Source organism: Neopsephotus bourkii, unplaced genomic scaffold (assembly GCF_033783945.1).
Source record: "Neopsephotus bourkii isolate Nb327-2 ecotype Australia unplaced genomic scaffold, CSIRO-AGI_Nbou_v1 NB_1637, whole genome shotgun sequence".
Taxonomy (NCBI): Eukaryota; Metazoa; Chordata; class Aves; order Psittaciformes; family Psittacidae; genus Neopsephotus; species Neopsephotus bourkii.
The window spans coordinates 12,497,006-12,520,459 of record NW_026902112.1 but is presented as its reverse complement, the minus strand read 5'-3'; the positions used below and the strand labels follow the sequence as shown (position 1 = coordinate 12,520,459).

The 23,454-nt window shown below is 47.8% G+C and overlaps 1 protein-coding gene across 3 annotated transcripts; it reads left to right on the top strand.

The window, feature by feature from the left end:
- Positions 1–196: 196 nt before the first annotated feature.
- On the top strand, positions 197–22,192 carry EEF1D (eukaryotic translation elongation factor 1 delta). 3 transcript variants are annotated; one of them, XM_061374235.1, is made up of 10 exons: positions 197–212; positions 6,369–7,609; positions 9,698–9,821; positions 11,527–11,598; positions 16,171–16,239; positions 17,871–17,967; positions 18,284–18,387; positions 19,276–19,524; positions 20,360–20,554; positions 22,092–22,192. In XM_061374235.1, exons 2-10 carry the CDS (start codon positions 6,387–6,389, stop codon positions 22,128–22,130), a joined length of 2,172 nt encoding a protein of 723 aa, XP_061230219.1. In that variant the 5' UTR covers positions 197–212; positions 6,369–6,386; the 3' UTR covers positions 22,131–22,192. The 3 variants fall into 3 exon arrangements, with proteins under 3 accessions (XP_061230219.1, XP_061230220.1, XP_061230221.1); XM_061374236.1 differs by lacking the exon at positions 16,171–16,239; XM_061374237.1 differs by lacking the exons at positions 11,527–11,598; positions 16,171–16,239.
- Positions 22,193–23,454: the final 1,262 nt, after the last annotated feature.

The window sequence follows — 23,454 nt, the reverse complement described above, 5'->3', positions numbered from 1 at the left end:
AGTTGCTGAGGCTGCTACAGTGTCATTGCTCCCCTCCTCCTCTCCAGGAATCTGTATGGATTTGTTCTTTCGTGGCCGCATCATTGGAATTGAGTTGAATCTGATGTTCCCAACCCTTTTGTGTTCAGGGATGAAGGAGAAAAGAACTTCCCTTGGCTGTAGAGCTGTAATTCTTTCCTCTCCTTTTCTAGGTGGGCCTCTTTCTCCCTGACCTTGCAGGTAATGCCTTTTTCTCTTCACCTAAGCAGTTTCCCACTACTTTACCTCATGAAGATGACTTTCCTGCCTTTTCCTACTGCTGATGTCCCCTGTCCTTCATTCTCTTTTCATTATTCGTCAGCAGCATTTGTTTCTTGGAGCCAAGAGTTGTGTTCTTAGGTGGTCACGGTTGGGAATTGTTTCCCTGGCTAAAGGTTAGCATGGAGCTTTGTACAACAGCAGGGGTGATGGTGGGCCCTCTCCTGACTGTGTCCCACTGCTCATGAATTAGGAGAGAGCCACTTCAGCAACTTAAACCATCAGAAGAGCAGTGCAACTCAACCCTTAACATTTCATTTTGCTTTTAACTCCCTGTGTTGACTCAGTATACCAGTATTGAGGGGCTGGATTTGCCCCCTTCAGCTGCAAGAGGCCATCATCAGACCCTCTGGTGTGGAGCCAGCTTTGGTTCTTTGAACTCTGAATCACCAAAAGCAGGAGGTGGGGCAGGGTGGATGCTGGCCTTGTCTTTGCTGTGGAACAGGTAGGTGTGGGGCAGCTGTGTCTGACTGGTTCCTGGATGCCCATCTGGAATGGCTCCTGCTTTTCTGCAGTGGAAGTTTTGGGAAGAGGAGAACCATTTCACTGGGAGGATATGGATAATGCACCTTGAATGTGGTGTAGCCAGTGTGTCAGTCTGAGGTTGTAGAAGAGACCAGGCTGATGCTTGTTACCTTCCTGCTCCTCTCTGTGCCATCAAATGGTCCTTTTCTGGGTTTTATAGCATTTCTTTTTCTGGCTGGTGGTGGGGGTGAGTGGTCAGGAGTTGCTGGTGTCATATTTGAGAGGACAAGAGCACTAAATAGATAACCATGGTCAACATCAGCAGTGCCAGGGCATGGAAGCAGATACACAGATGGAGGACTGGGATAGAATCTCTTGTGCTGAGAACCCATCTGTGCTGGGGGAAGCTGTTTGGACATACAGAAACCAGGACTGACCTTTGGGGCTGCATCTGGGGGGTGTTTTGGAGGTCAAACCACAGCAAGCTCCCCTGTATCTCCATCCAGAGTGTCCCAGTGCCACCTAATCCCCATTTTTGATGTCTTCTCTGAGAAGGGCAGTTGAACCATGGCTGTAATCTCTGTTATGGCTTGCAGAAAATAATGTATCCCTCCAGAAATCAGTGAGGGATGGGATTAGCTCTTGTCTAAAGAGCCTTTCCAAGGCTGTCAGGAACATCTTAAACCACATCCAAGTTCAGTTATTCCTGGGGTTGCTGCTTGCTAACTTGCTGCCTGACTTGCTCCCTTTTGGGAGCAGGCTCATCATTCTTATGAGAGGAACATTTCAGTTCCAGAGCAAGAGCTTGTGCAGTATCTGATAGAATTCAGCTTTCTGGGGGGCTGTGGCAAACATATTTACCACCAGACTCCCCCCAGAACCCCATATTTTGATTCAGAAGAAATACAACTTTCCTATGGTTAAAAGGGAAAAAGTGGTTTTCATTAAACCAACAAATTGAGTTGCCTTTTGGCTCCAGCTTTGGGTAATGTGTTACTTGCTTTTATTTTACTGATCCTTTAAATAAGGGGCTAATGCCTCCCCATAGCTGGAGTCCAAAGATTCTTTTGGATTTAGAGACCTTTTCATTGCCTATTTTTAACTTCCTGCATTTCCCTGCAGTGCTGGAAGTATCACTGATCTTTTCTGGCTTGAAATACCCAGGACGTGGTGACAGGGCAATGCCAAACCCTAAGCACTGAAGGAATAGCTAAGATTAAAAGGATTTCAGGGGTTTGTAGCCCTCTTTAACAGTCCATTAGTTGATTATTTGGCATTGATAAAGATTAATAACAGCATTTCCTTTTCCAGTGGCTTCATGCTCTGCAAAACGCTAGATACTTGCCTGCACTGCACTGGCTATGCAGGAGCCACTCTGGTGTGTGCAGTAAGAGCCCTTAAGCTTTTCTACCCATAGATTTGTGTTTATTAAACACTTTTAATGAAGCTTCTGCCTGTATCTCAAAGTATTAATGTATCTTTGTGCTTAAAAAAGGTAAATTGAATGGAAAACTGCTCTGAAGAATGATTGTAGGCAGCAGATGGATGAGGTTTGAGTGTTAACTGTTTGTGTCACTTTAAGTGCAGGCTGATGGATCCTGAAATCAGCTCTAGTTCCTGTGCTCTGATTTTTGCCAGTGGAGAGCATTGATAAAACTACTTCATGTCCTTTTCATTGTGAAACTTTGTTTGAGGAGGTGAAGCAGTTGGGAACATGAGGAGGAAAGTGTTGAAACAACCACACAGGCTGTGATTTGGTGCTGTGGTAAATCTTTGCTGCCTTAAACCAGATTGAGCAGTGACATGGTGCAGGCACTTGGTCCAAATCAGTTTAAATTTCATCCAGACCCTCTGGAGAGGTGGAGCAAGTCCAGAGCGAGTCCAGATCATCATGACGATGATCAGGGGACTGGAGCACCTCATGTATGGAGACAGGGTGAGAACACTGGGGCTGTTCAGCCTGGAGAAGAGAAGCTGTGTGGAGACCTTAGAGCAGCCTCCAGTGTCTGAAGGGGGCTGCAGGGATGCTGGAGAGGGACTCTTCATCAGGGTCTGCAGTGATAGGACAAGGGGTGATGGATTCAGACTGAAACAGGGGAAGTTCAGGTTGGAGATAAGGAAGAAGCTCTCTACTGTAAGGGTGGTGAGACACTGGAACAGGTTGCCCAAGGAAGCTGTGAATGCTTCATCCCTGGCAGTGTTCAAGGCCAGGTTGGACACAGGGGCTTGGAGCACCCTGCCCTATTGGAAGGTGTCCCTGCCTGTGGCAGGGGGTTGGAGCTGGATGAGCTTTAATGTCCCTTCCAACTGAAACCATTCCAGGATTCTATGACTGTGAGCTCACATGTTGTCTGAAGTAAACTCATGTTGTAGATGAACTGGTAGTGCTTTGCTCTGGTATTAATGGTGTACAGCTCATCAGGCTCCCTGCACCAGCTCAGGTGATGATTTGTGTGATTAAAATCCTTGCATGTGCCTTTTTCTAGCTTCCTCTGGGAAAACTTGTGAACACAGAATAGAAATGACTTTTTTTTTTCCCATCTTTTTAATGCTTATGAACTGTACTTCATTGAGAATCTGGTCTTTATTATAACTTAACCTTGGGTTTAAAGGTCCTAAAGGTTTCCTTAAGAACAGGAAACAAATAGATGCCATAAATACCTTGGATTCATCTGAAAATGGTTTTTCACTTGTGGTAAATTCCCTTTATGAAGAGTTTTTTCCTGGTAAGAATCTGTATATAAATTAACACCTGAATTCCTGTGAGCATATTTAACTGGGGGGGGGAGCTTTTGGGATCCCTTTGGCTTTGGGGGTTTGTGTTACTCCATTGCTAAAATACCCTTTTATGTGTGACTTTGAATGAGTCAGCTGTCTCTGATAAGGCTTTGTAAGCTTAGCCTCATATGTACAACCCTGTGTGAGCCTTAAATTCTACCACAAGCTTCCACATGTTGTATTGCTGCTTTTCCTGAAGGTACTAGGCTTGCTATGCTGCTGGTATTTTATGTCTTCTCTCATTCATAGTATGTTGTTCAGGTTGCTAACTACTGGTAGAAACAGCTACAATGATGTGAATTCATTCTTTGACATGATAATTGATGTATCTTCAGACTTCTTTAAGGTATTGACACTGGGGGACCTGAGCTCCACTTTTGCGCCACCATTGACATAAGAGGTTGGGACCTTCTCTGGCTGGTTCCCTGTCATGATCCTTTGGGATATCTGTATTGTTAGTGCCTTAAAATGGAAACTAAGTGGTTGTCTATGGTGTTGGGTCATGAAGAGAGCTTGGTTCTTGGGAATGAACCAGCTTTTAGTTGGATTGAGTGTGTTATATATGTGGGGAATTAACTATGGTACTTTTGGCTGTTGTCACTCTGCATCCTCTCTCATGAGCTGCTGCAACTTTAGAGTGTGAAACTTGCTCTAACTTTATCCTTTTCTTTAATGCTCTCATAGGAGCTGAAAAAGTAAGTACTCTTGAGCTGCTGTGTGGGTTTTGTACTGTTAAAGGAAATACTAAACCATGCATTTTAGTGGGTCTTGGTCGAATGGGCAATGAAATGCTGATGGGAAGTGAAATATTGACAGGTTGGGACAGTTTGAGCTGTCTTGAGTTGTGTTCGGGTTTCTTGTTGCACCCATAGAACTAGTTGAAGATGTCACCTGTGAGTATAACACCACCTGCATTGGGTTGATGAAGTCTGCTTAATAAGTCATCTGCTTGAAGGCTACAGACTGATTTTCCCTTGGGATAACACAAAGGAATGTGAATGTGGAGCCAAGCAGAGCATGTCAGGCTAATGTGGAAATCCAGTGTTCTGTTTAGGAGCCCTAAGGAGCCTCAAAATCCAAATGTACTGTCCAACCTGTGCACTTTCAGGTGTGCTTTTGCTTTTCCCATGGATTTGGTGCTATTTCAGACCATGTGCACTGCAAAGCAGGACCTTAGTGCACAAGACTTTGACTTTCCATCATTTAACCCTTTTTTCAAGTTTTCCAGTGACTGAAATCCAGGTATTTCTCCTGCAAACCTTGATGTTACCTCTTAATAATCCCATTTAACTTGATACCTCCCATAAAGATTATATTTGAAGAGGGATGCTCTTTGCTACTTAATATAAAAGGTGTAGCAACAAAGCTTATACTGATGAGCAAACCCAAGTTACTACTTGCTTGTAGCCTTGCTCCTACTTTACAGTGTGTGTGCTTCCAGCTGGTGCTGATGCTAACAAGTGGATGAATGTTCACTGCAAGCACTGCTTTGTTTCTAGTTGTCTGTAGTAAGAAGTGGTTTATTGCTCTATAACCCATGTAAAAATGCAGGTGGGGTGTGAAACAACATAAAGACTTTAAAATAAGCCTCAATTTTAGATACTTCTAAAGGTTTTGAGCTGTTTCACTGTGTTAGCAGCAGCTGGTGGAGGAGCAGTCCCACAACTCTAGTAAGAAAATAATCTACTTTTGCTTCTAGTACTTTCTGTCATTGCAATGTAGTATTAAATTGCTTTATTTTAAACTATATGAATTAAAATTGAAAATATAAAGAGGCTAAAGTGTAAGTTCATTGTTTTTACCAGATTCTCAAGCCTTGGACTTGAGGCTTGGCAAATTTTCCAGGAATGGTTGGGCCTATAAAGCCATCAAGTGAAGTCTGGAGGATATTTCAGCTGTAGGTGACTTTGGTTTGTCACAACTAAACCTGAAGCTGTCAGAAACTAAAGACTAAAGAGAACTGGCTTAAAGGTACTGGATTTCAGCCTTTTTATGCAGTAACTCCAGTGATCTGACCATGTAATGCCTGGTAAAGAAGTAGTTATCTTTACCTTGTTACTTACTAGATACGTGAGCACTACTCCAAGTTCTGTACTTGGAAAGAGAATTCCTATTCCATTTCCAACAATCTACACATTAACTGCTTGATTATCTCTTGCCATTTGTAGTAACATATAACCAGGGCAGGAAAACACAAATCAGATGCAGTGGTTTTCATTTCAATGATAAACAAAGCAAATCAGGAGATCTCCAGCTCTTGGTCACCTTTAATAACCAGAAACTGGGGTTTTATGTCAAAAAGGAGTGATAGTTTTTCAGTCAACTCCATCTGCTGGTTTCTGTAGCAGCAGAACGCAATGAGGTGTACGCAACCTCTAAAGATACTCAAGAATTGGGGCATCTTCCTCTAGATGTCTTCCCAAAACAGTAGTTCGGGATACATGACAAGTACTTAAGGAGTAATCCACTAAGTTGGAAGAATCTGTTAGACATTAACCAGGGATTTCACCCCAAAATCATCATATTTTTCCTTGTCTTCAGAAGTGGAATTTGAAGTGTTTTCAGCCAGTGCCTTTATTTTTAAATCATAACATGCAGAATATTTGTCAGGACAGCAGAAATAGAAGGTTATTTTGATTCAGAAACTGTTTGAGGCAGTTTTAAGTTCTGTAGAACACAAGCAAACCAGAACTAAATTGCTCTTTAACCATGAATAACAAGTGTGATGGCTTTTAACACTCTTGTATTACTTAAATCACTGAAGTCTGCTGCATGCCCTTGCTTTATTCACTTTTGCTGCCACTACATTGTTGTGCTTATCTTTTAACGCTGCCACTCTTTGGAGGATGAGGACAAGGAAGCCTCCCTGCCCAGTAGAGAAAGTGTGGGTAGACAAGCACAAGTACGATGAAGCAGAGAGACTGCACTATGAAAGAGAAGCCATGTTAGCTGCTGCAGCTCCAGAGGAGTTCCAGGAGGTAGAGGCTGTCAATGGAGTCTGCAATGAGGACTCTGTTGATGGTGAATTCAAAGGAGACCTGAAGAAAACCAGGAATGGGAAGAAACAAAGGAAAAGGAAGCGTTCTCCCAAGCCCAAGAATGCAGTCTCCAAGTTAGACTCTGTTCTGGCTGGCTTGTTAGCTGACCATGTGTGGTTTGAGAAACCTTTCTATGATCGTGCTGAGAGCATGTACAGGGGGAAACTAGCAGATGGGCAGAGCCAAGAAGCACCTGAGACTGAACTAACTGCTCAGCAGTCCCCTGGCCTAGCTGTTCCTAAGCCAAGGATGCTTTCAGTGGCCCTGTCCTGCTCCCATGGAAGCCTTTCTGCATGTCACCACGTTATACAGGGAGTCTGGATCAACAAGTTTGACTTTGATAAGGCTGAGAAGGTGTTCCTTGAGAAATCTCAGTTCTTTGTGCCTCCGAATGTCCTAACCATCCCACCTGTGTGGTCAAATGATGGCAGCGTTGGGATGAGAACACCGGATGAGGGCTATGGTACAGCCCTGCCTACTCCTGCTACCCCAGGCTTGGCTCCAGACATCGCTGCTGATACCAGTTTGTCTGACTCTGAGCACCAGACAGTGAATGGGAAGCCCCAGCTTTCAAGCCTGCGGGCTCTCATGTCAGAGGTGTGGTTGGAGAAACCTCTGTATGATGATGCTGAGAAGAGCTTCTATGAGAACATGTTTGATGGGCACCCATCGGGCAGAGGCCGACAACAGCAACGCGGGTGCCCCGCAGTGTCAAATAACCACCACGAGGACAAGAAGAACCACAATGGAAAGCAAACAGACATCAACAGACACATGGAGACTGCCACCACCACTCTCCTTCCCAGTGATGCTGAGCAACCTCCTCCTACCACCTTCTTCCTGCATGAGGACAGTGAGACTGTGTGGCTCAATAAGCCAACATATGACCGTGCTGAGGCACGCTTCTATGCAGCAGAGGCTCTGCGAATGTCAAGAACAGGAGAAACTCCACTGGGAATGCAGGAATCAACAGTGGTAGAGCCCTCCCAAGCAGCTGCTTGTGATTCAAGCCTACCTGCTCCAGAAACAAAGTAGGACAAGTTTGTTCTGGGGTAACATTCACACACGCAAAGCTCCTGGGTCAGGATTGAGCTGAAGGAGTTCTCGTGTGTAGAAGATGGTCCTTTGTGTCTGCAGAACCAAGGGGCCTGTTTGGGGCAGGGTAACTGGGGGAACCTCCTTCAAGGAACCCCCTTCTCATGAACACTGGTGACTCAAGGTGTGGTGCCAGAGGTTAAGGGGTTTAAAGTTTGACCCTCTCTTTACATGGGGGGAACCCAGGGCCATGTCTCTTCATTCCTATTACATACAGAAGGTCAGTAAAGTGGGAAGTTGGAGTAATACATGGTTTAAGCAGTGTTGCTGAGATGACAGAAGATGCAGTGTTTCATTTTTGAGTTTAAGAGGTTAAAGTAGCAGCTGTTTGCTGTTGTATTTGTGCTAAATGCCACAAGATCCTTCAGGGAAGCAGTTTACCCCCAGCTCTCTTGTAGAGCACATGGTCATTTAGCTCCGTGAGAGAGGTATCCACATTCGAGTGTCACTAGGAGTATACAGCTCGAAGAAGGCTTGGGAATGACAGTGAAATACTATTTAAAACATCAGTTTGGTGGGAGCATGTGCTGTGTTTGATGGGTTAGACTTTTCAGGCTGGAATCTGCTGTTTGTTTTGGGATGGGACTAACTGGATTTATTGGAAGGGTTTTACAGCCTATACATCAAGTGCTGTTGGCAAGTTACATAGAAGCTTTAGGTGAGCCTTTCACCCTCTCTGATTTAGGATAATGTTCTCTTTCTGTTCAGGGCTGGGTTGGATGGGGCTTGGAGCAACCTGCTGTAGTGAAAGGTGTCCCTGCCCATGGCAGGGGGTTGGAACTGGATGAGCTTTAAGGTCCCTTCCATCCTAAACCATCCCATGATTCTCTATTACTAGTCGGCAGCTCAAGCAGGGTCTTGGAGGCTTGAGTTCTGAGAATGGCATCAATGTAGAGAAGATGTACAGTGTGGTGGCCTCTGCTCCCTTCTGCATGGGTAGGTGAGGAAGGTGATTGTTCTGCAGAGGACTCATCTGGTGGCTTCTGTGGAAGTGTTCTTCAGAAGAGTTACTGGCTTTTGAGGTTTGAAACTAATTGCTGTCTCTGTGTTGTGTGGTGGAACCTGGTTGTGATGCTCCATCCGTGCTCTGCCCACCTCTTCAAACTGATGTTGGCTCTGTAGCTGTCCCCTGGCTTGAAATGAGAGCATGTCCTCTTCCTCTTGCAAGGGCTCCATCATTCCCCTTCCAGACCAGAAATGAAACCATCTTTGGAAGCTGCTGTACTGCGGGGAGACACTGCCATTCCACAGCACTGTTAAGGTGTTTTATGCTGTTCCTCCATCCAGTGACAGGCATCTGCCCCTTGCAAGTGGTACATTGCTGCTGATTTTAACTTACAGAAGGCTTCAGCAGCTTCCAAAGAGGCAGGTGGGTCATTGTGAATTGTGTATATAGCTGGATTCCAGGAGGCTGATCCCTATGGATGTCAGGCTTGGCTGTTCCTTACAGAAGGATTAGGTGGTGGTGCACCTAGTGAAGCATGGCATGACTACGTAGAGACATGTAGTAGCTTAAAACAGCTCCTGGTTGCTGTTTGTGAGTGGTTATGTCCAGATTTGCCCTGTCACAGAGACCCTCTTGTTGACACATGCTGTTTGGAGCAGTGTATCTTTCAGTCTTTGGTTTCACCATGATGAGGCATCTTAAAAGCAGTTGATTCTCATACACAAGACATCTTAGCAGCAGAGTCCCATGTGCTCCATCCTACATGTAGAATGATGTAGAAAATCAAGCTCCAAAAGCTTTTTCTTGTGGGAGAAGGCACAGACCAGCTGATTTAGTTCTCCCTTGGTGGTGTGTCACTAAATGCAGGTCAGGCAGATGGGTGGAAGATTACTGCTCTGCTTTCATAACAGGATCCTATTGACTTAAAGCTTTCTGCTGGAGGGGGAAGCACCAAGCAGAGAGCTGCTGGCAGAGCTTTATGGGGAAAGGAAACACACTTCTGACAAGCTCATTGCAAGCTGCCACTCTCCTGTACTTCCAGAAACTCACTTTGGGCTTTTTCTTTCCCTTCCTGCAGCAAAATGGCAGTGGACTACTTTCTGCATGAGAAGATCTGGTTTGACAAGTACAAATATGATGATGCTGAGAGAAGATACTATGAGCAGATGAATGGGCCACTTGGCAGCTCCTCGCACCAGCAGGTAATGCTTGTTCTTAGATGGGGTTTAACAGTGCTAGAGCTCTGAGAGCCAGCACAGAGCAAGTGAAAGGACATTATCCACCTGAATGGGGACTTTTGGATTAATTCCACTCTTGGTGCTGTTCTTGCCAAGGGTGAATCTTCTCTTCAGCTCTTTAAGCTTCAGTTATGCCCCTTTTGTCTTCTAAGAGGCTGTCCTCTGTGGTCTGTGAAGTATTTCTCCTGTACAAGTGTATTGGGAGATCAGACACCCTTGTAACAGAAGATCCAGTTACAGGTTGCAGCAGTTGATCTGTTCATGCTGCTGATGCTGTCTGGGATCTGGGGGTACAGTTCGAGCTGTGTTCCTTTGGACTGGGCTGGGTAAAGAATGGACCTGTCCCTGTGCAGCCATGGAAGATGGAGCAGCTGAGCTTTATATCCCTTGGCAAGGGATGCATGACATAATGTTTGAAGAGAGTCACCATGGCTCTTTAGAGACCAGGAGAGTTAGGTTCTTCTCTGTGCTGTACCCTCTGAATTACTCAGTGCACTCCTGCAGAAGACTCCAGCACAGTACTGGTGAGCTGGGGGAGCTGGTGGAGGGGAATCATGGTGCTGCTGAAGTGATTCAAGCTTAAATATTAGCCTGAAATGGTGCCTCTTTAAAGGTGCAGTTCTATCGCAACCTCTTCCTGCTGTGTAAAGAGCTGTTCACTGCTTATGCCTTTATCTAGAAGCTGCTTAGAGTTTTAAATGGCTTGCAAGTGGTTTAGGGGAAGTGTTTGCTTAAGAGCTTCTAGGCACACTCTTGTCTATTCCTGCTGCCCAATGCTGGTATAGTGGTGGCACAGCATGAAAATAAGAAGCTATAGGTGAGCTCTTTAGGTAGGTGTTAAAGTGTGAACCTCTGCAGTGCTCTTAGAACACTTAGCTCCTTACATGGCATGACATAGTCTTCCAATGATGTTCTGCCTATGAGATATGAAGTAAAGGCTCTGGTGGAGAGTCTGCAGCAGTTTATCAGCCACTTTCCTGCTAAGGAAAAAGATCCCCACTCCTTAAAACCTTCCTGCAACCTGGAAGCAGAATCCACCTCAATGTGCCTCTGTTGCTCTTCTGTGGTGTATTTGGCATGGGGTTTTGGGCAGTTTCATGTCTCAGATCTTGCCTGTGGGGTTGTAGTCTGGGAGAGACAACGAGTGAATGGCTCATGGAAACTGAATTTGTGCTCTAGAAGTGAATCTTCAAATCCAGGTCAAATCCAGGCTAAGGGACGGCAGCAGGAGCATGGAGGGAGGGATAACTTGTGCTGCTGTGCTCTGGGTCATACCTTTCTGGAGAGAAGCCTTCAGTTAGAGCTGTCACTTCTTGCCTGCATACAGTGACAGGTAATACTATGAAAGCAGGCTGTTTAATGATAGATCTCTTAGGAACACTGAAGTGATTCCAGCCCCCTGCCTGGCTCCTCAGCTGCCCTAAGCATTCAGGATGATATAAAGAACCTAAAACCTCTTGACTGGACGATCCTGTGGACACGTGTCCTGATGTGACCAAGGATTGATTCAGAACCAGTCCTTCTTTCAGCTCATTTAGCAATACTCACTGAGCCATTGGAAGGACCCCATCCCCTACCTCCCCTTTTGATTTCTCATTTCCCTGACCAGTTTTTGCTGTTTCCTCTCTTTTCTTAAAAGCAATCTTGGTTCTTTCTGCACTGTTTGCAGGAGAACGGAGCCAGCACGATCCTCCGCGACATTGCCAGAGCCAGGGAGAATATCCAGAAATCACTGGCCGGAGTGAGTACCAAAGCTCTCACCACCTGGCTACCTGCAACCATATGGAGCTGTGGTGCATCTCACAGAGCTGTGCTGTGACCACTTCATAGATCATGTGGCTTCTTTTTGAATTTAGAAGGGGAAAGACTTGAGGTGTGCAGTGCTATGTACCCACCAGCATAGCTTCATCCCATCAAGAGCACTGTTCCTACTAGAGTGCATGCTGCTTACCTGCTTGCTAGCTTGCAGTGCTGCTTAAAACTAACTGCATTTGGGGTTAAATTACTCATTTCTATGCACTTCTTTTCATTGTATTCTGGTGGAATGTTCCCACAAGTCTTATCCAACAGGTTACAAGTGGCTGGTACAATAACCTTGCTGAGTAGCAAAGCACTGAGCTGCCAGCAGGAGTATGTGTGGCTCTCCTGGGCTGCCACCTTCTCTTTCCTGTTTTGCTTTCAGTTAGGGTATGTGCAAAGAGATGGTGTCTTCCATCTTCTGCATCTAAGGAGTTCACCTTGGCTACACCCTCTGAGTCTGGACTATTCTGTAGAAGCTCAGTAATACCCTTTCTGGAGGGTTTTTTGTGCTGATATCTACAGACAGCACTTAACTTTTCAGTAGGAAGCTGAGATCTTAAGTTCATACTCGACTGGTTTTGTGGGTGAAGAAAACTCATGGAATACAGCCCATGTGTCTTGATTTCTTACCTCTGTAGTGGGATACCTCCACATACCTTCCATCTGAGTATATCCATCTTTTCATCTACATTGATTTGGCCTCGTAATTCCCTCTTGGGGTATTTAAGACCCTCAGTTTCTATTTGATCAGTACAAAACCAGGGAATTGAGCCTTTCTCAAGGGGAATATTTCACATTCCTCTTTAAGACAACGTACTTGGGTTGAATATGAAGGACTTGGGTTAAATGCTTTCCCCATGGTGGTTTCACTATGCCTGTAGAACTTGATACTGCAAAAGCAACTTCTGCAACTGCTCATGTGAGTGATCAGAGATAGAGGTACAGGAAGCTTGGAAGTGGATGCAGGAAGAGCAGGGAAATTTGATGGAAGGATTAGAGTCAGTGGTCTTGAATAGAGCATGGGAATGAATGGGAAGTTGAGATATCTTAGTAATATTATAGAGCATGGGAATGAATGGGAAGTTGAGATATCTTAGTAATATTAAAACCAAACCATGTCAAGCAGGTAAACAGTTGTAAGGTTCCTAATGCTGGTTTCTTATTTCAGCATCAGTATTTCAGTAAGCAGCTTAGGGGAGGTTTTCCTGAAGTGAATAACTGAAGTTCATATCTGGAATAATGAGTTTGGGCTTCAGATAGAGACTGCCCACCCCTGTCAATGAATTTTAGCTTCCTGCTGTAGTGGAAGGTGTCCCTGCCCATGGCAGGGGTTGGAACTGGTTGAGCTTTAAGGTCCTTTCCAACCCAAACCATTCTATGATGCTATGACTTCAGTAAGGCAAGTATGTGGGGAAATGTATTTTTTCCTCACATATAGCACCCCCCCATCCCAAACAGAGTTGAAGAACTCTGCACAGATCATATTAAATGCCTTTGGAAAGACTTTTTCCAGCTGGATGAGGTTCCTTCTTCCTCCAGGTCCTACCTTCTCCAGGAATAAAGCTGGATGATGTAGGGACAGGAACATCACCCAGCACTGCTGCTCCTCTGCCCTGAAGGCATATTCTCATCTTACAGAATGGTCTGTGGTTTGAGGAGTTTCTTGCCCTGGCCTGTGCCTCCTGCTAAAGAGCTTCTCTGTGTGAGAAACATGTAAGTTGGGATCCTGCAGGTCCTGTAATAAGGAATATATTTAACCTATAGCTCCCATTCTGCTCCTGAAGTATGGAGTTGCTGGGATAAGCAGAGCACATGGAAATTGTGACCTGCTTCTTATTTTGTAATCCCATTTAATTGGTCAGGTTTTACCCTGGCTTATATGGCACCTTTTCAGCTTTTCCACATATTTCCACACCTCTTCCCTGGAACCTGAAGCTGTAAATCCCTTTGTGCTCAGTGTGTGGGTCACAAAGGCTGAGCTGTTGAGAAACAAGTCTGAAACCTCAGCTTTTGTAGCTGGTGTTTCTGGAGGGTCATCATTGAACTTGGACAGTGGTGACATAAAGAAGGTTTGACTTTAGAACATGCTTAACTTTGGCTTTATGCTTCAGGAAGCCAAACTTACACTGTGTGATCTACAGATCAATAGTGAAGCCTGTTTTTATGGTCAGGATTTAGCCTTTCCTTCCACCTGAACATGCAGATGTAGCAAGTGAAGAGTTGGCTCTTACAGGATGGGAAGATGGAAGATGAGTGCCTTTCTCTTGCTGTAAAGTTCAAGCAAAGCTGGTTTCAGATCAGCTGCAGATAGTGATGTTCCGAACTGTGTGAGTGAGCATTAGGTTTAACGTGATGCTTGTACCTTTCAAAGGAGGGTTTGAAGCTCTTATGCTGGAAACATTTATTTGCACATCCCTTTCATCCCGTTTTGCATGTTCATCTCTGCTTTCAGCAGTCTCTAGCTGATTTCCACTCCATCACTTTATAAAAAGCTGTTGACAAGTTCAGTGCTGGTGTTGGTGGCATTGAAGCTGCAGGTGATGGGAAATCTCACAGCCTGGGGACCTGAGGCATGGACAGGATGGACTTGCTTGAGATCATGAGCCAGTCCAGCACAGTGCGTGACTTGAGTCTGCACTTCCTGCACCCTCTCTGGAGATGGGAACCAAAAGGATGTCACCGCTGTGGGAGTCTGAAGCTTTGTTACTCCCAAGCTTCCTCTTACAAAGCTTCCTTCATCTCCTGCCTGTGGCTTCAAACAAGAAAAGCTCCTGGAAAACCTCTTGCTAAAGTGTTTGGAGAGCACTTTCTGTGAGCAGGTCACACCACCTGCAGGGAACCAGCCAGGATCCATCCGGGGGGGAAACCCTCTTCTAGCTCAGCATCACTTCCCCACAGGTCAGCTTTCTCTGTCTGACCATGGTGAAACTTTCCATGCTTCCAGAGCTCAGATCAACCTGAAGGGAAGGCTGTCACTAAAGGAAGAGCTGTTTGATAGCTCCAGATACAACTTGTAGTGAGGGAAGTGCCAGTTTCCAGCTGTGTCTTCTGGTTGGGACTGGCATACCGAGGGAAGAGCTCTTAGATGTAATTGTCCAGACAAAGTTTCAGCTGATAGACAGAAATCTGTCTGGGCAAGAGCTCTTCCTTTGCCATGTCAGGGAGTTCACAGAGCACTCAAGAGCTAATGTAGAATCCCAGACTGCTTTGTGTTGGAAGGGACCTTAAAGCTCATCCAGTTCAAACCTCTGCCACAGGCAGGAACACTTTTCACTGGAGCAGCTTGCTCCAAGCCCCTGTGTCCAACCTGGCCTTGAACACTGCCAGGGATGGGGCAGCCACAGCTTCTCTGGGCACCCTGTGCCAGCACCTCAGCACCTTCACAGGATAGAGCTTCTGCCTAAGAGCTCAGCTCAGTCTCCCCTCTGGCAGGTTCAAGCCATTCCCCTTGGCCTGTCCCTACAGGCCCTTGTCCCAAGCCCCTCTCCAGGTTTCCTGCAGCCCCTTTAGGCACTGGGGCTGCTCTAAGGTCTCCCCTTCAGGAGCCTTCTCTTCTCCAGGCTGCCCCAGCTCAGCTCTCTCCGCCTGGCTCCAGAGCAGAGCTGCTCCATGGCCTCCCCTGCACTCACTTAAGCAGGTCCATGATCCCAGAATAGCCAGTTGCCAGGACAAGCAGAGAAATGTTGGAATGTTTCAGCATGTGGCTTGGAAGCATGATTTAGGGCTTCAAACTGCCAAATATCTGTGGTGCTTTCTGCTTACCTAATGAATCAGCTGCTTATGGAAAGGAACCCAGCTGCATCTCTCTGCAGGTGACACAGCTCCTGTGTTTGCCACAGCTCCTGTTGAGTCACAACAAGAAGTGCTTTTCCAAGGGCTGGGGATGGATGTGACTCTTGCTGGGAGTCATTTGTCACTGTATTAACTTTAACCTTGGCCTGGGTGATGGAGCTAGAGCAGGAAGAGGTCAGGCAACGGGTTCATCTGAGCTTGAATTTGAAGGGCTCACCCTGGTGTGGGGAGCCCATAGTGGCTTCCAGCCTCTGTTCTTCGTGGTGCACGCAAGGGTAGAAGCCCACAGAGGCTTCTCATCAAGTTTTCAGTGCAGATCAGTGTTGTGTTGCTTTACTTCTCTGTAGGAGAGATGCATTAGTGGTGATTGTGGACTTAAGGCAACTTTGCATGTGGTTCTGCATCTGCCAGGCGTTAGGTGTCATTTAAATGATAGGAGAACTGGCTGGGGCTGCACCTCTGATGTTACAGATGCCTGTGACCATGCTTTAGACACCTCAGCCCATCTCTGCCACCCAGCTGTGTGACCTTGAAGCTGGCAGAGCTCATGGATGGATGTCTCTGCAGGTTTTGGTTGGTGTGAGGCTGCATCTCGTTGCTTGATGACTTTCCCTGCATGTGGATCCGCTTCCTGCACTTGAGCTGCCTTTTCCAGCTGAGTGAAATCCTTTCTGTCTCTCGTGTTAAACCAATCATCCCCCAAACCTTTTGCCCTTTGCAGCAGAAGACAGTGCCTCGGAGCAAAGAAGCTCCTTCTGCCCGTCACAAGAGGCAGTCGCGCCACTCAGCTGTAAGTCCCTGTGCACGGGTGAGCTGTTGTGTGAGGCTGAGAGGACACCGTAGGGCAAAGACAGCCCTCCCTACCTTGGAGAGATGGACCAAGTGCTCCTTCTTTACCATGAGACCAGTCTGTCTTTGCCATGTGGTTGTAGCTGCTGTGTAACATGGGGCGTTGAGGTCTCCCGGCTTGGTGTGTGAGGACTATAAAGGATGTGTTGGAGAATGAGTTGTTTCATGGTGCTTTTGACATCTGTCCCATGCCCCTTTTTAAGTGGAGAAAGGGTCCTTTTGGCCCTCCCAGTAGGAGCAGCTCATGCTATTCCATGTACATCCCAGAGCCAAGCATTTTCCAGGCCTGCTTTCCTTGTGCCACTTAATCTTAATCCCTGTATTTCCCTCTCCATTTTCAGTGACTACTGAAATCTTCATCATAGAATCACAGTCTGGTGTGGGTTGGAAGGGACCCCTTCCACTAGAGCAGGGTGCTCCAAGCCCCTGTGTCCAACCTGGCCCTGAACACTGCCAGGGATGGGGCAGCCACAGCTTCTCTGGGCACCCTGTGCCAGCGCCTCAGCACCCTCACAATAAGGAATTTCTTCCTTATATCCAACCTGAATCTCTCATTTCAGTTTGAACCCATTCCCCCTTGTCCTGTCACCACATGTTCGTGTCAAAAGTCCCTCTCCAACATCCTTGTAGCCCTGTTCAGACACTGGAAGCTGCTCTGAGGTCTCCACACAGCTTCTCTTCTCCAGGCTGAACAGACCCAATGTTCTCAGCCTGTCTCCATACAGGAGGTGCTCCAGCCCCTGATCATCCTCATGGCCTCCTCTGGACTTGCTCCAACAGCTCCATGTTCTTCTGATGCTGAGGACACCAGAACTGCAACCAGTGCTGCAAGTGGGGTCTCATGAGAGCAGAGTAGAGGGGCAGGATCACCTCCTTTGGTCATGCTGTATCATGTCAACTACAACCAAGACCCATGTTACAATTAGTGCAGGGTGCACTTGGAAGGAGTATAAATGATTTTCTCTATTTTACACAATTCTAAATAACAAGGTGTGATTGTTTCAATTTCCCTTTTCCAATATGAATTTATAGTTAAGGGCCTCCTTACACGAAAGCTTTTTCTTACTGTTAAACCAAATACTCTCAAAGCTAGGTCACTGTAATTGCTCCCTCAGGATGTGTTGAAGTAGGTTTTCAGAAGACTTGAAAGGCTGGATTGGGGAAGGTGGGAGTAAAGAAATGTTGGGATCTCTTTCCTGTTCTCCCAGTGACTTGCTGGGTGATGTTACATGGGTCACCTCTGTACTTCATGCCTCAGTTTGTAAGAGGAGACCAGTTTCCTTATTCAGGGGGCTTAGTGTGGAACTGCTCAGTGACAATCTGTGACCTGAGACTGTAAAGAATGACTTTATCCTTTGCTCATCAGTTCCAGCTTGAATATCTTGAGATGCATTTCATGCTTCATCCTCTAGAGATAGCAAATTCTTTCTTATAAAGCCTTTAGAGAAAACATCCTTGTTCTATGATTAGCTTCCTAATTTGCTCCTTCCCTGAAGGCATAACCCTGCTTTGCTTCACTGAGCTCAGGAGTAGGTGAACAGATGGGTTTCATCTCTGTTTTCCTTGTTGCAGGTTTCAAGCACATCCTCTTCTGGACCTTCTGGTGACCAAAATGATCTCCTCTCCAGAATTTCTCACCTGGAGGCAGAAAACCAAAACCTACGTAGTGGTAAGTAGAACCTGCTGGCACGATGAGGCCCTGCTTCTGTGGGGTATATCCCTTGTCTGGGACATTGGCCTTATCTGTCACCAGGTGAGCACATCCCAGAATCTGGTTTGGGTTGGAAGGGACCTTAAAGCTCATCCAGTTCCAACCCCCTGCCAGTGTCTGGCTCAGAGCTTTGCAGGTTTCCCTCTGACTGGGGCAACTGGTGGTTCTTTAAAGCCCACTTTGAGCAGAAGCAAGTTGTCCTGACTTGAGAGCTGGTGTCGAACCTACAAGATCTTTGGTGTTTCTTCTCCCCCCCCCCCACCTCTCCTGGCAGTTGTTTCAGACCTTCAGATGGCCATCTTCAAACTGGAAAGCCGCCTGAATGCTCTGGAGAAGTCCTCTACCTCCCACCAGCCCTCACCAGTTCCTCCAACCCAGGTGAGCCTCAGCCAAGTGCTGTTCATAGAATCATGGAATGGTTTGGGTTGGAAGGGACCTTAAAGCTCCTCCAGCTCCAACTCCTGTCATGGGCAGGGACCCCTTCCACTAGAGCAGGGTGCTCCAAGCCCCTGTGTCCAACCTGGCCTTGAGCACTGCCAGGGATGGGGCAGCCACAGCTTCTCTGGGCACCCTGTGCCAGCGCCTCAGCACCCTCACAGGGAAGAGCTTCTGCCTAAGAGCTCAGCTCAGTCTCCCCTCAGGCAGGTTCAAGCCATTCCCCTTGGCCTGTCCCTACAGGCCCTTGTCCCAAGCCCCTCTCCAGGTTTCCTGCAGCCCTTCAGGCACTGGAGCTGCTCTAAGGTCTCTTCTTCAGGAGCCTTCTCTTCTCCAGGCTGACCCAGCCCACATGTCACCTATAGGAATGTATTTAATTACATTAAAGATAAAGCTTTGTGGAAGCTGAATGTGTGGCATCAGTTTGATCATTCCTTATTGTAGGTTGCAAGATGTGGTACTGGTTTCTGCAGTAAGCCTGCAGAATGTGTAGGGATGTCCTCATGCTAGAAGATACTTGGTCCCATTCCCAGCTGCTATCCCACCTGAGCCTTTAGGAGGAGGATGAGCTCTTGGCTACGTGGTGGTTTTACTCCAGGAGTACAACTATAGCTATGCTGGGCCAGTTCAAAGGTCCATTTGGTTGAATGGCCTGTTTTGATGGCCAATAGCTGATCCTTCACACGAATCACACAGTGTGGACCATGTTTAGTGTTTTGAGCAATGTCAGTTCCTGTTTCTGAGCTTCCCTTGAGTCTCTGATTCAACCTCAGCTTAACCTTCTCCCCTTTTTCCTTCCTGTGAACTTGAATGTGCATCACCCTACCAAAGAAAGTGGAGCCATTCAGTGTTCCCTCCAAGAAGGTGGAGCTCCCTTCTGCTTCACCAGCAAAGAAACCAGAGCCAGCTGCTGCAGAGGAAGATGATGATAACGACATCGACCTCTTTGGGAGTGATGATGAGGAGGAAGACCAAGAGGCTGCTAAAGTCCGGGAGGAGAGACTGCGGCAGTACGCAGAGAAGAAGGCCAAGAAACCAGGTCTTATTGCCAAGTCCTCAATCCTTCTGGATGTGAAACCAGTGAGTAGCTGAAGTGGGAGAGCTCCTGCGTGAGGTTGTAACTATCTGTTCCATGTCTGAGTAGACTGGTGAAGATAGGACCAGTGGATTTCCAAACCAAGGGTTGGAGTGAGGTGGGGTGTTAAAGCGTCTTTGCTGCTGTGTTGCACCATGACAAGTGTAGGCTGGTATCTGAGGTTCCCCTAACCAGGCTTAGTCCTTTTACCTGAAGGAATATCAGGTAATAAATGTCCTAAATATGGGAATTGGAATAGCTTGGGTTCCAGCCCCTGCCACAGCAGGGACCCCTTCCACTAGAGCAGGGTGCTCCAGGCCCCTGTGTCCAACCTGGCCTTGAACACTGCCAGGGATGGGGCAGCCACAGCTTCTCTGGGCACCCTGTGCCAGCGCCTCAGCACCCTCACAGGGAAGAGCTTCTGCCTAAGAGCTCAGCTCAGTCTCCCCTCAGGCAGGTTCAAGCCATTCCCCTTGGTCTGTCCCTACAGGCCCTTGTCCAAGGCCCCTCTCCAGGGGTAACCACATCTTTGTCTAAGTTACCACAGCAGAACAAGAGCTCTGGGCTGTGCTACACCCTTGTTACAACCCGCTCTAAAGTGAGCACTCCAAAGCAGTTGTGTTGCTGCAGGGAGAACCCTCCTAACATCTGTAGTAGTGCCTGTGGGTAGAATTGAACACACCCTGTAGCAAAGTCAGATTTAGCTTCACTAACCAAGTTGTGGTGCAAAAGAGTGGCCAAGAAAGAGCCACTTGGATCAGCTGGAACTTAGAGATGAGATGTTGAATCAGTCACTTGGCTCTAGGAGAACCCTAATGTTCCTTCTTCATGCTTTTGCAGTGGGATGATGAGACTGACATGGCAAAGATGGAGGAGTGTGTCCGGTCCATCCACATGGACGGCTTGGTGTGGGGAGCCTCCAAACTGGTCCCAGTAGGTTATGGCATTAAGAAGCTCCAAATCCAGTGTGTGGTGGAAGATGAGAAAGTTGGAACAGACATCCTGGAGGAGGAGATCACCAAGTTTGAAGACTATGTAAGTCTTGGGGCAAGCTGGGTGATGTCTGACCCTTTGGGTCATTTTTAACTTAAGGTGGTCCTGCAGGTATTGGAAAACTTGGACTTTTCATAGAAAAATCATGGAATTGATGGTTTCTCCCTGCTGAGACACTTCTAAGTATAGAATCATGGAATCAACCAGGTTGGCAAAGCCCTTTAAGCTCACCCAGTCCAACCATTCCCAGCACTGCCAAGGCCACCACTAACCCATGGCACTGAGGCCTCGTCTCCACGCTGTGTGAACACTTGCAGGGACGGTGACTGCAGCCCTGCCCTGGGCAGCCTGTTCCAATGCCTGAGCACCCTCTGGGGCAGGAATTGTTCCTCAGCTCCATCTAAACCTGCCCTGGTGCAGCTTGAGGCCGGTTCCTCTTGTCCCATCCCTTGTTCCTTGGGAGCAGAGCCCAGCCCCTCCTGGCTCCATCCTCCTGTCAGGCACTTGTAGGGAGCCATCAGGTCCCCCCTGAGCCTTCTCTTCTCCATCTGAACCCCCCAGGTCCCTCAGCCCTTCCCCATCACACTTGTGCTCCAGGCCCTGCACCAGCTCCATTGCCCTTCTCTGGCCCCACTCCAGCCCCTCAATGTCTCTCTTGCAGTGAGGGGCCCAGCACTGAACACAGGATTTGAGGTTCAGCCTCACCAGTGCCACAATCACTGCCCTGGCCCTGCTGCCGCACTGATGCTGATCCAGGCCAGGATGCTGTTGGCTTCTTGGCTGCCTGGGCACAAGCTGCTCATGTTCAGCTCCATCAGTCAGCACCCCCAGGTCCTTTTCCCTGAGCAATTTCCAGTCACTCTCCCCCAAGCCAGGAGCATTCCATGGGGTTGTTGTGACCCAAATGTAGCACTTTGCATGTTGAACCTCATCCCACTGACCACAGCCCATGGATCCAGCATGGCCAGATACCCCTGCAGGGCCTCCATCCTCTAGCAGATCAACACTCCAACAACAGCCGAGCCCTGAGGGACACCACTAGTGACCAGTCACCAACTGGAGCTGTCTCCATCCCCATCCTTCTCTCTGTGCAGGTGATTTTAAGAGCTCCAGCTCTGTGCCAGTTGATGCACAAGCTCAGTACAACTTAGTCTCACTCTTGGTGACATGGCTTGGTGGTGGCCTTAGTTCTGGTTGGACTTGATGATCTTAAAGGTCTTTCCCCTCCTGGTTGACTCTGTGTTGAGAGAGCACCGTGGGTTTATTAATCTTTGCCTCCTCTTCCTTATATTTAATCAGGAAGTTTTGGTCTTTACTCTTCCTGTTCCCAGAAACTTGGTTCTTCACAGGCTGAGCCATCTAAAGACCCCTGCAATGACCAGCACAGCATCCTGTTGTGACTGGTGTCACCAAGAACGTTCAAGAAACACCCCTTAAACTTACACAGCTTGGAGCTGATCTAAGGGACCTGGTTGAGCATCGCTTGTGCCTGTTGTGAAGGAATCCCTTATCCAAGAGCTTTATTAATGCCTGAAACCACGTTGGTGACCTCTAAGCTGCTGCTTTTGTTCCCTTTCAGGTGCAGAGTGTTGACATTGCTGCTTTCAACAAGATCTAGAAGAAAAACCGTATCTACCCCCTCTGAAACTGTAACTAATAAAGATGGAGATTGGGAGTGCAGATTGGGGTGGTTTTCTCTGCCAAGTGCAGCTTCTCCCGAGGGATTTGTTGGGAAGCTTTGGGATATTTCCCTTCCTTGTTCCCTTTGTAACAGCCCTTAGGGGTTGAAATGAACATGGGAGTGGTAGCCTATGCGGAGGGGGCTACCAAATTGGGATCACCCCAGGCTGGGATGAATCAGCAGGAAGCATCCAGGAATTGCTGTTTCAGGGCTGCATTTCCTCCCTCTTTTCCCCTTGTTGCTCTTTCTCTCCTGCACAGTGGCTTCAGCTGATCATTGGGTTGAGGAGGAGCCCTGTGGAAAGGGGAGGTGCCATTTCTGGCCCCTGTCACTGTGCCAGAGTCCAGAGTCCAGGCTGGAGTCACACAGGGAGCAAACGGGAGGTGACAATGGCTCCAGGGCCCATGTGGTACCTGGTGTGGCTGCTTTGGGCCGGGCCTGGTGGTGGCATCTCAGGTGCTGGGGCTGATGCACTTGGTGCCTGTTGCACACGCTGTCCCTTGTCCCTGTGTTGCTGTGGCTGGTGTTTCGTCCCGGCTGGTGTGTGATGGGTGCTGTGCTGCTTGATGGGCTCTTGGGTGTCCCTCTTGTCTCATGCTGCTGTCCCCAGAGTCCTATGTGAAAGCTGGAGCCGTGTGTGCCTGCTGCTGGCCATGCAGTGTCCCATCAACCAGTCCCAGGTGCCCTGTGTCCCTAGTCCCACCCATGATCAGTGCACCAGAAGCCTGGTGCTTTGGGCACCCTTTTCCTGTCTGGGTATCCCATGTTCCGTCCTCCCTGGGCCATTTGTCCCTTAAGCCACCAATGTCCCATATGCCTGGTGGAGGGATGTTGGGTGTCCTGGGTACCCAGTGTGCCATCTGCCTATGTGCTGTCACCCATGGTGTCCAGTGACCTCTCTGGGCCGCCATCCCTGTGCCCTTGTGTGCAGCCACCCCTGGTGCATGTGTGTCCCGTGTCCCTGTGTGCTGCCATCCATAGTGCCCTTGCATTCTGCTGTCTCCGTGCCTCATCTCCCCTCTGCATTGACACCCTTGTGTCCTATGTCCCCGTATGCCCCATCCCCTCACTGCTGCCATCCCTATGTCCCTGTGTCTCTGGTGTCCTGTTCCCCTCCTGTGTACCTGGTGTCCTGTTACCTGTGTGTCCCCATGTGCTCCCATTTGTGTTGCCATGTGTGCTGCCATCCCTGCACTGTTTCCCCTCTGCTGTTGCTGTGTGTCCGTGTGTGCTCCATCTCCCATTGTCTGGTGTTCCCATG